This window comes from Pezoporus wallicus, unplaced genomic scaffold (assembly GCF_028554395.1).
Source record: "Pezoporus wallicus isolate ANWC-B61680 ecotype Strahan unplaced genomic scaffold, APGP_CSIRO_Pwel_v1 contig_4131, whole genome shotgun sequence".
In the NCBI taxonomy this organism is placed as follows: Eukaryota; Metazoa; Chordata; class Aves; order Psittaciformes; family Psittacidae; genus Pezoporus; species Pezoporus wallicus.
The window spans coordinates 3,959,276-3,971,302 of NW_026641950.1; the positions used below are offsets into that span (position 1 = coordinate 3,959,276).

The following is a 12,027-nucleotide window of genomic DNA, read 5'->3' on the forward strand; positions in this document are numbered from 1 at the left end:
TCAACTCAGTCAAGCGGTAGAACAGGGCCCCAGTGCATTTGGGCTGTGTCCATCCTTGGAGTTTTCAAACCTTGGTAAAGTCCTGAGCAGCCTGGTCTGACCTCACAGCTGAGCCTGCTAAGGACAAAGAGGTGGATTCTGTATATGTTGGTCTAAGCATTCCTGAATTGGGTCATTGATGCAGTTTATGAGACACCTTTCACATAAGAACATCTCATCTACATTTACAAAAAAAAAAAAACACCAAACCATCCAGTAAAGCAATCATTGATGGTTTCCCCACAATAATCACTGTAAACTGGGATGCCTCCGAGATTCCTTCCTACACAAAATGAAGAAAAGCACTATAGTTCTGTACCTTGCCTTTCTATCTCCTCTCCATTAGGTGGGAATGATTTCAGATACATCCTGCTCCTTCCTGCTCCTGATCCGTGCTGTATTATTCAGATGCTTCTACCTAATGATTACCAGTTCCCATTCCTGTCTTCCCTCTCTGTGCATAATGCACAGTCAGGCACTGGGACATAAGGTGGACTGCCTGTTCCATCACTGATAGAGAAAATATTTCAGTAAGTGTTGTGTCAGGCATCTTAGTAGAAGCTTGGCTCATGAGCAGGCTTACCATTAATTATCTATAAAGCATTTATATGTGCTAGCCTTTCAAAATGTTTTCTGACATAATTATTCACAGAATAATTTCAACAAGTCCTTCTGGAGTCTCTTAGATCTCAGGCTGAAGATTATTTTCAAACAGCTCTTTGAGAACAGATTACCAGAATTCAGGCTGAGAGAATTGATATTCCTCAGACAGATAAACTGTATATCGTATATTCTGCCCTTGAACAGGCACGGGTGACTCTGATTTTGGGCTTTTTTGAAAGGAATACTAATTTTCAGATGAAACTCATTATCCAGATGATTCTTATGGCCATTCTCATGTGTTTAGCTTTTCTTGGAAATATTTAGCAAAGATCTTAAAGCAGCTTTGCACCAGGGGTATATCAAAGAGCCTGCAAGAGGTTGTTTTAAGGAGCTGACCAGTCCTGCTGAATCCAGCAGGCATATTTATTTTACATAGCAGAACATATGTATTGGGGTCTAAGTAAGGACCTGGGACACCTGATTCGGCAGTAAATCCATCACTTGTGTTCCTTGCTCATATTTGCTGCCATTCCTGTGCAAAACCTTTTTCACCAGGTACGATGTGGCCATGTAGAGCTGACTTTCTGAGTTTCCCCACAGTGTGTCAGTTGCAGGTCACTGGGAATCCCCCCAAGCATATGCAGATGTGTGCTTGAGTGGGGGCTGTGGGACAGCAAGGTGACAGGACGGGAAGGATTGCTGTGATAAACACAAGTCCCCTGTGTTTGTGGGCTGGGGCTGTACCTTGTGCCTGCCCAGGTGAAGCAGTCTGGGGAACATTGGGCCTTCTGGTTATAAATGCAATTGAAAGTAAGATTGATAGCAAGAGTGATGTGCTTCTTGGCAGTGCCTCAGGTCAGTGCTAACTGGTCTTTATGGAAAAGGATATGAAGCATCTGCTTTTTGTAACAGATTGTTTCATTTGGTCTGTGTTTACTATTATTAGTAAGCTGGTTTCTCTATAGCATAGGTTTGTCAGGGAGTAACTTATTTAAAAACAGATTTCTTTATCTGTCAAGGAGCTTTTACATGTATATCAGTGAAAGTAAAATTTATACTGTGCCAGGACTGGAAAAGCTGCTTGACAAAAAGAAGTACGCTAGTGAGGAAAATCTTGCTTTAAAGTCAGTACTCGGGACCTGATCTGTTGGGTCTATCTTAGAATTCCTACTAAAGTTAGTTTGAACTTACCAAGAGTAAAACTCATTTGAATACACTGCACTACAGCTTAAAGTACATCTAAGATCCTCTCCTAGGAGTACAGGTGCTGCTATCTGTTTATGTACAGACACCTATATAGATTCATAGTGTCAGTTCCTCATGCTTCAGACCTAACATAGGCTCTTCTGGTCCCCATGAGCTCCTGATGCTTCCCCCTGTGCTGTCAGCAAGGAGAGTGGCCAGAGCAGCCATGCATTAGGCTCTGCTCCCACCCAACGACCACCCACCCACATGATGGCACAACCTACCTTAACCTCTCCCTGTGATAATGGAGATGTGTATATTGCCATGAGGAAATGGACATGTTCTCTGCCTTCTCCTATATACGTAGATCCATAGATAAGCTGTGCTAAAGATGCTGTATTCGTATTCAAGTTGGTCATGTCCATTTATTTAGGAAAACAAACTATTTACCAAATAAAAAATAAAAATTCCCTCTTTCAAAGACAATTGCAGAACTTTGAGGGGAGGTAAACATATCTAGGAAGGAAGCTTTTTAAATTGAAAGAGTTCTTTACCTAAAGGAGATGTGAAAATCTGTGCTCTTGAGCCGTTTCTAAAGCTGGTGGACTTAAATGGAAACATAAAGAAATGTGCAAACTGTGTCGCTGTTGTTCACCTCTGTTATATGATCTCCCAACCAAGACTACTTACTGGATTACTGAATCGGCACTGTGTTATTGTAAGGTATGTTTTCATAATGCCCCACACTGCTGAAGTGAGCAGGGATATAGCAAAGATATGTGGGTTTAAAATGGAATTTTAAAATTACCTGCAATTCTTTCATACACAGAATTTACTCTTTATGTTTGAAAAATAGGTGGAGTCTCTTAGTAATAATATTACCTGGTAAATGGAAAGCAACTTTCTTTAAAGATAAAAAAAATCTGGTATCAGAAGCCTGTTTGGACCCTAATGCACATCTAATTATCTTTCTCAGTCTTAATTATTTAGCAAGTGCTAATAAAGTGCACGTATCATGACACTCATGTTTAATAAGCATATAAATTTAATTGATTATTTTCCTCTCTTTGAAGACTAACAGACACGGAATTCAATCACAAGGCAATGGCATTATAACTTCCAATATAACATCAGGTTTTAATAAGCCTCCTGTTTGCTACACACATGTGCTTAAGACTGCCTGGAAACCAAATCAGTAGAGAAAAGGGATTACTTTAGATTACTTTGAAATGTGCATTGTTTGAAATGGCCTCTGGTGACCAGCTTTCATGAATGGCTGATTTTACTTGTGGGGCACGTCATCTGGCTCAATTATAACAGGCTCTTTTGTATGACAAGTGCTCTTCTTGGCTGTGTTGAAATATGAAATTCTAAAACAAAGTAAATCAGATGGTGAGAAATAAATTGAAGTAACTGCATATTATTAGCAGTTTGTAACTTAGCAGCATGCTGAAAAATATGCAGGAATTTTCTTTTAAAACTATCGCAGATTTGAAGCTAATACAAAAAGCATTATTTTTATTTTTCTCTAATGTTTTATTCAACTATAATAACAGCATTAAAATCAAAGACACATTTTCCTTTTCTCAAATACAGAGAATTTCTTCTGCAGTTACATATTTTTAAAACATGTTTGGAGTTTGTTGTTTTACACTTGACATATGAAGTGTTGGAAACTTTTACCTAGAAGAATATTCCTTAACCTGTGCAAAGCTATAAAAGTGGGTTAGCAAGTGTGCATTATACTTTCAAGTCACTGCAGGCTTTTTCCTTTCCTGTCTGTAACTGTTTGTGAAATTACAATGTAAAAACGTAATATAAGGTTATGATTCTCTCTGCCTTCAATTGCTTTAAATTACAGTTACTTTAAATTAATCTAGCCTGAGGCATTGACGATACATCATTACCATACACATATTATGTTTGGAAGGAGAGCAGATAACTGATTGATTAGTAAAGTGTGCCAATAGATAATTATTAGATTAGACTCTGATAGGAACTACATTCTTTGTGTTCACTGCAAATCCTCTACTTTACAACTAAGATTAGGGGATTAACCTTTAAGAAGAGATGGTAGGTCTTACTTTTTTCCTGACTTCTGCTGTACTGTAAATGCGTTTCCCATGGCTGCAGGCTTGCTATTCCCACAGGAAACTGACCTGCAGATTTACGCGGTCATGCCTGGTAGTCTGAGATTGCAGTGTTTGCCTTTTAAATACAAGATAGAAGTGTAAGATGTGAGAAGAGCATTAACATTACTAAACTTTAAACAGTCCTCTCTCGACAGGTTTTCTACTTCAGTGCTTCACTGTATTACAGAAATTGAGACTTATTGTTGTTGTAGGGTGTTACAACCCTCTAGTTGTCAAGGCAGTATGGTTTAAGGAAAGATTTAAGACTTCTGAACCACTAGGTTGCTCTGGACAGATGAATATCTCACCTCCCTGACCTTACGTAATTTCAATCTATCTGCACGATCTTCATGCAGTTACTAATCTCATGAAGTTGCTAATTCTATTGGGTCTCTAACCACACACCTGTTATGATTCATTTAGCATAGACTATGTGAGGGTTTAAGAAGTCCATCCACCCTTTGACACAAACATCAAAGGCTCACAGAAGCCATATGTGTGTGGCTGAGAAAACATCTTTCATTCCCTTTCGCTTTGGAGTTTCCACATGTGCAGAATGTTCCAGAGTACAAGGCATTGCTAGGTGGACACAGCTCACTTCAAATCAAGGAACTGAAAATGGTAGGCATAAACCATGGAATGTGACCTTTGCAGGGGTATGGATGTGTGAAGCCACCTCCAGTTAAGTTGATGACAGTGACAGCAATTTCTGGCACTACAAGCAGACTGGCAGGTGTTTGGGATGGTGCTGACAAGGTGCTCACCAATGTGACCAACCCTCAAGATCATACTGGAAATTACAAAACTCTTGTCAACAGCAGAATCTCTACTCTGCTGTTTATGAATTATAAGAATTCTTCTTGTTGTCCTTTGCCTTTCTACTTTTCTTATGGAGAGTCTGATTTTAAGGAAATGGAGAACACTGGGGTCATATTTCTGTAAAAAAATGTTCATTAAAGCTAAAACTGTCAGCAGTTCATAGGCAAAATGCATAGGAAGATAATGCTTTTCTTTGGGGTGAGGAAGGAAAACTCATTTTCTTGTGGTGATTGATATCTGAGGTCTTGTTTGTTTAAGAGGTTTTATCCATTTATTTATCAGAGAAACCTGTAAGAAGAAATTATCTGAGATGATCTTTTGCATTAAAGGAAATGAGGAAACTTATCACTTGCAATGACAAGGCCACCTGCTTCTTTTCTGTGTTTTTGCTATATTTTTGTGCAAGTTCCTAGCACTTGTCAGCAAATCTTAGAAATATCCTAAGTAGCAAAACATTCATTTTTGGACTATATCTTAATAATATACACCTATGTAAATTTTTGGAGGCAGGGAAATCTACATACAGAGAAATAATCAGTAGGATACTGCATAGTAATGAGGAACAAAACACTTAACCACAAAATTGCTACTGCATTAGGAGTTTCTTGATTTAGGATCCTTGTGGTACCTTACATTCTCAATTCACTGGGCACAAGTATTGCTAATATAAGCAGAACAGAATCGAGACTTCTGGTTCTCAAGCTCCAAATCACAGTCCACATTATTACTAGTACTATTATTGTTTATTATTACTGCAGCTTCCTTTATTGTCCATAGTTGATCTGTACTTATTTCTAAGGAAAGGCCACTAGAATAATGGGCCTTAACCTATGACTTTGGATAATGTGTTGTCCTTAATATCATGATCAAAAGAAAACACCAGCTCTGCAGTGCAGAGAAGACAAAGTCGTCTCACTTGGCCATGAATGTGGGGCATTGCATAGCCACTGTACTTATTAATTATGCCCACATTTGATTTTAGATTTACAAGCAAGAAAGAAATCTGTTCATATAAGCCAGGTGCCCTGTGTAAGATTATGTGGAAGCCACATTTGTAGAATGTTAAATATGGAGAAGTTCGTACGCCTTTAAAGCTCATAACCGAGTATTCTTGTTGATACTCAGTGCCCTGTTTCAAAAGCAAAGTGTATGATTCTGGACAGACTTTTATTGGCCAAACACAAAATGGCACTTTTAGTGATCATAGTAAAAAATGTGGACATGAAAACAAAGTGGATTTTCAAAGGGAAAATTATCTTTTTTGAAAGCTATCCGTCTTTTACTGTGATCCAAATTAAGCACTTTCAGTCAATGCACTGAAAAATCTTGGCCAAAATGGGTATAAAATCTATGAATTGTTTAAAAAAATACTATGCTACCTTTTGCTTTTCTTCCTAGTCACTGAACATCCTCTTAAGAGACCTAGAAATAAAGTCCTCCTAGTTTTTATGCTAAATCACATGAAGTGGTACTGTAACCCTTCTTTGAGGTGCCCTGCCAATGTAATTCAAGTTTCACAGGTAATTAATTCTCCACACCAATGAGTCCGTGAACTGCCTTTTATAATAATAGCAGCATAGAACCAACCAAAAATCCAAGTTTTTCAGATTTTATCCCATGAATGGTGAGTACAAACTGTGAATTTGTGCTCCTGGGGGATAAAAAAAAAAGGAATCACTGAATGAAAAATTGTATCCAGATGAGGAAAATCAGTTTCTTTGGAATTTTCTGGTTTCATTTATTTACTGATTACATTTCAGTTGTCCTATGTACATTCTACAGGGAAAATATCACTTAAATTTCCCAAATAGCATATATAGAAGTTATGACCATCACTTGTTTACTTGGCTAAAGAAAAGCATTTTATAGGTTTTTACTGCCTCGATTTCTGAACACTGCACAAAAAATTTATTTCTCCATGTAGATTTGAAAAGCTTCCTTTTAGAATTTCTCCTATTTTCATCTATTTCTCAAGACAGTTATAGTGTCCATAGGGGCACTTACAGATTGCCAGCCAGTATCCCACACAAACATTGCAGCCTTGACTTTCCTATCAAGCCTATATTTTGACAGTTTTCTTTACTTCCTTTCCTTCTAGGGCTGGGAAACAGACTTTAAATGGGCAAGTTATCAAAGATCACCTTTTAATAAAGACTTATCCTATGCAAAACTGAAATGAGCAAGAAAAGGTGGCATTACTATGCTTTTGTGCAAGAAACATTCAATGAATCTTGGGTAATTAATTTTATATGTGTAGATCAGTCCTGATATCTTCCTTTGTCCTGCAAATGCCAAAAATAAGAGCTGGTAAAGAAACCCTTCACACTTTTTCCTAGAAAAGACTTGTTTAAGGTGGCCCTAACATGCTTAAGCAAAAGGAAGATTTAAAACTATCTAATAAAGCCCAAAAAGGGTGAAATGAAGAATACTTGTTAATATTCATTTAGGTTAGTGTAAATTTTATTAGCACTGAGGTGTAATTGTCAGGAACTTGCAGCTTCATCCTTGGGGGTTTATTCAAACACATTGGTGCCTATGTTTGCTCAGTGCAGTCAGGATGACTGTGCTTTCTGGGTCAACATTGTCTGAAAAAGTTTGCTGTACGGTACAACTGAGGTAAGAAACTAAACAGTGAGTCTCACTTCACACAGCCTTTCATGCTTTGTGAGATGAGTCAAAGGTTTGCTATTTAAAGATCAGACATTTAGCGAAATTGTATTTCTGCTGTTGCACCAAGAGCATGTAGTGTCTGGTATCTGTCAGAAGAAGGCTGACTTCTCTGGTAACCCTGGTCTTGGGGGCTTTTGCTGGCTTTTATGTGACTTAGAACAAATACACGGAAATTGAACTATTTTTAAAAGTCAGTCCAGACTAATTACAGACTTCCAGTGTACTTATCTGAATGTTGTGTAATCACTGAAATGGTATTTAACTTTAAAATGCCAATTCCCTGTATTGGCTTTGCAGTGCTCTAGTGTGAAGTGGGAGGCTGGACTGTTTGTTGGTGTAGAGACAATGAAAGACAAGATTTCTTTGCCACAGACGGTTGGATATTCCTTTTAAAGATGTTCACACTCTTCTGGTGTAATTGCAGGCTGCCAGAGTGAGGAGCATGAAACTGTTTAGCTTGTGAAGCTTAAAATAAAAGGTGTATGTGAAAACAAGAACACGATCCTTTTTCTAGCAGTCCGACACCAAGTCCCATCCCCTGCCTCTCCTCTGGCTTCTTCCCCTGAAATTTAGAGCACCTTCCTATTAATGCATTTTTAGGTGAGTGATAAGGCCTTTTTTGTCTTCCCTGTTGCTCTCATTAAAGTATTTCTACTTATTAATCTGTTTGTAGCACATGTTGCGTGTCTGAATGCGAAGTCTCAGGTGTGGGTGCACGCAGACCTCCTGGTGAATTATGCTCCAGTCTAATTATATACTGTGCATCCCAGGTCCCATGCAGGCTTCCCCTTGGGCAGACCTCTTGAATGTTCTTGGTCTTGGGTGGGATTGTGGTTTGGGTTTCTTTATTGACAGATATCACTGTGCTTTATCCATAGCTCCAGAATAAAACCAGAAGGAAGGAATGAATGTGGCAGGTCAATACCCTGGAGGAAGTAGGCATGACTCTGAGGTTTCTTTCCCAACCCCTTCCTTTTTGCCCTCAGAAATTCCCTTCCTTCCCTTGTGTAACAGGATGATTTTGCAAAGCTTCATTCAGTAATGCCAAAAGTGTTAAAGTATAAGTGGCTACCCACTCCTCTCTGCACAAATCAGTCATTTTCAGTCACAGGCTTAAATTTGCTGCAGCAAAGACAAGCCTCTGTGCTTGCATCAGGTCTTACAAAAGCAAGGCTGTTTGACTGACAGGTACAGAGAGGAGGTTCTGATAATGTACTGAGTCTGGAAGCGGAGTATTGAGGATAAGGCTGTACCAGGGGTACTGTGCATTATGGATGAGGCACTCAGGTCTGTTGTTGATTGGGACAGTTACGCTCTTTCACAATGCTGGGTAAGATCAGCTGGACTGTCACTTAGTATGGGCTTTCTTGTCAGTGAGAAGATGACTTTTCACATAGTGATCGAATGCAGATTGCAAAAGGCAGCCATGCTCTCCCCTCTGCTTTGTAAGGGTTTAGTTGCTCATGCAGGTGATTTAACCTAAAATAGCTTTATCGCTCTACCACGTGCCATATGATGGAAGTAACTCTTATTCTTGGAATCTTATGCTGGCTATAAATATTGGAAAAGTACCTGTGTTTGATGACGTGAGATACACGTCCTTCATCTCTAGCAGCTAAGGTGCCATCTAACAACTGCGTAGGTATGGTATTAAATTAAGTAGGGAAGCTGGGGGGAATGCAAATTTTCTCTACATTTTTTTTTTCAGGGCAGAGAAAGAAGCTGTAGTGAGCAGTTCTGGAGACTTTGAAGCACAGCCACAGTACTGAGGTCTTTGACTGACAAGCCTTCTGCTTTCTGCTTCTTACAGGGCTCCTCCTACAGATGTTCTGAACACTGCATCCCAGCAATTTTTTACTGCTCCCAGGTACTGAGTATAAGGAACAAGCTGCGTAAAAAGAAGTGTGGGGTGTAGGAGAAACAGCACTGTGAGGATTATACTAGAAGTCATGCCTATACAAAATATAGGCAGTGGCATGACTTCAAGCAAAAATTATTTGAGAAGGCATAGTTGTGGAATGACCGAATTTATTCTTAGAGAATGACAGAAGAGAGCTCTTATTCAACAATATGGCTTATAATCTTGTTAAATGGTATGTTTCGGGCTTGACTTCACTAAGTGTCATCCTTTCACTGTGTGACTGAAAGTTTATTTATTGCTTGAACAGAATCTCTTTTCTTCCCTGCAGGTCTTGAAAAGTAGAACTCAGGCACTTCTGGACCAGTCTTTTCATTGAAATACTGGAACTACTATGAAGTCTTCCTGGTTTGCACTCATCTTGGCAGTGCTCAGTACTGAACTGCTAAGAAGTCACTGTTCCACTGTCAAATCCCCAAGGTTTAGAGGACGTGTGCTGCAGGAGAGGAAAAATATCAGACCAAATATCATCCTCGTACTCACAGATGATCAAGATGTGGAGCTAGGTGAGAAATAATTGTTATTTGCTCCTTCATTCATCATGTCTTTCAGTAATTTCTGCCAAGCAGAAAGTACTTTAAATTCAGAGAAGGTACTAGTACTGCAACAATATCAGAATGTGGGACAAGTTTGGAAAATGAGTTAACTAATTTAATTTAATAACATTCATCACATTTAATTAAAGACTTTAGGAAATGTATGCTTATCAAAATCCACCAAGGAAGGCTTTAATCACCATCATAAAAGGATTTAATAACACATGCAAGGATATACAGTTAAAAAAACTTGCATCAAAACCTCTTTCACTTTGTGGCTTTCTGTAGCACCTCAAAATTTGAACTTTACAAGGTTTTAACTCTTCCCTCAGAGCTGTATAGGTGAGTATTTGTATTCTCTACATATCTGTCACATGCGTGTATGTCTTCTGACATGTTTATGCACATAGACAAACTGGTCTGTTTTCAGGAGAGATGCTTATCCTTTCCATAAATTATTAAACCGTTTAAAATCCATCTGCTTTTAAACTATGCTATATGTATAAAAATAGGATAGTTTTGCTTTCACAAGTATACTAACTATCTGAGCACAACCTGAACATACCAGCCAGAAGTGATTTTTATATATTTTTCTTAGGGTGGAAAAAGTTCCAGGAGGCCTTTGAATGTTTTCCATTAAGTTAGAAAGATATTAATGGTAGTTATCATATAACTGATTTTTTGGTTCACTGCCCAAAGTGAAAAATCAAGGAGAACAAGAGGATAATTTTAGGTTACCCCCAAGCAAATATTTTAGTTTTGGGGGTGGAAGGTAGGATCAAAAAGGTGAAAAATTGGCAAATGAATTGAAAGTGAAACCTTGCATTCTTAGTGTTTTTTAATGCCAGACATGTTTTTAATAAAACTATAGTGAATTTCTAAACAAAATGCCATATGACATTGAAAAATAAAAACACTTAATTCCAGAAAACTTATAACAAAATAGTTCATTTTTTTCCTAAAATCACATACTTTCAGACAGAATGTTGTAGACAGAAAGTGGTGTAGATCTAAAAGCAATTCATTAGTTGCTAGCATGCTTGTATTGTCATGATGCAATAATAATTTACAGAGTCCTTCAGGATTGTGAGAACACAATTAATGAACTCTATTTTATGACTGAGAGTTAGTGCTTTTATGTAGCAGGGATCCAAGACCAGGTCTTTAGATCTGAGCACATCTTACCTTTTTTATTTCTCACTCTTTCAAACGTCTGCTCTGTTTAGCCATGCTGCGTAGTGAATGGCTGTTCCCAGCTCTATTTCTGGCCTAAAATACAGCTATTACAATAGGAATGCATTTCTTCTTGATAGAGTTGTTCTGAAATCTTCGTTAAAAGGGTCAAGTCATGTCTTCCTTTTTGTGGTCTAAAAAAAGCTTATTTTCTCCAAGACACTGGGGGAGGTAGGTCAGCAGACACGTCTCTGAGCAGTGTTACTGACTTGCTGTCTTCAGTCTTGTGAGAGGGTTTGCAAGTGGTGAAAGAGGAGGAAGGATGTGGCAAGCCACTTTGTTCATATTGTGGAGCTCCTCTCTTTGAAAGCTTCTCTGGATGTTTGCAGGGCACTCTGTCTCCTATTAGCAGACAGTTGAGCAGTAGCCTGGATGTGTATGCATTCCCACTGCACTGAATGAAGACACAGGTTTCCCCTTTTCATAGATCATTTCACAGGAAACAGGATTCAGCCCCAAGACTTACTGTACTGCATTATTTGAGCTTCTGCTAATAAATCATTCTGTTTATTTGAAAAGTAAAGCCATACTGTTTTCCATGTGTGAATTATCCCCTCACCCTTCAGTGATTCCTGAGAAAAAAACTTTAGTTTCCCAAAGGTCAGTGCAAAGTAACGCTTTCTGCCACAAACAGAATAAAACTTGGGCATTGGTATCCAAAAATCATAAGACTGAAAGTCTCTTGATATGGATTCTTTGCTATTGTATTCCCTCCACGAACATTTCTAAAAGCTGTTCTAAATGAAAGTTTTAACATAAAAGCATAAAAATACATTATAGACTTCAATCAGAAAGAATTTGTCTCCAGAGCACGTATAGGAATTGAACCAAAATATTCAGCTGCCTAAGTGCAGATGATATACCCAGGAGCTATCCAAAGCAAAAGGCAGAG

At 38.4% G+C, this 12,027-nt stretch overlaps 1 protein-coding gene across 4 annotated transcripts in view; it reads left to right on the forward strand.

Moving 5' to 3' along the window:
* The window catches only part of SULF1 (sulfatase 1), a 122,840-nt gene that overhangs the window by 50,627 nt on the left and 60,186 nt on the right, over nucleotides 1-12,027 (forward strand). For all 4 annotated transcript variants that reach the window (XM_057426177.1, XM_057426175.1, XM_057426174.1 and 1 more), the window contains 2 exons: nucleotides 9,259-9,315; nucleotides 9,638-9,872. In XM_057426177.1, the coding sequence (XP_057282160.1) occupies nucleotides 9,701-9,872 (172 nt within the window). In that variant the 5' untranslated portion in view covers nucleotides 9,259-9,315; nucleotides 9,638-9,700. The remainder of the gene's footprint in view (nucleotides 1-9,258; nucleotides 9,316-9,637; nucleotides 9,873-12,027) is intronic.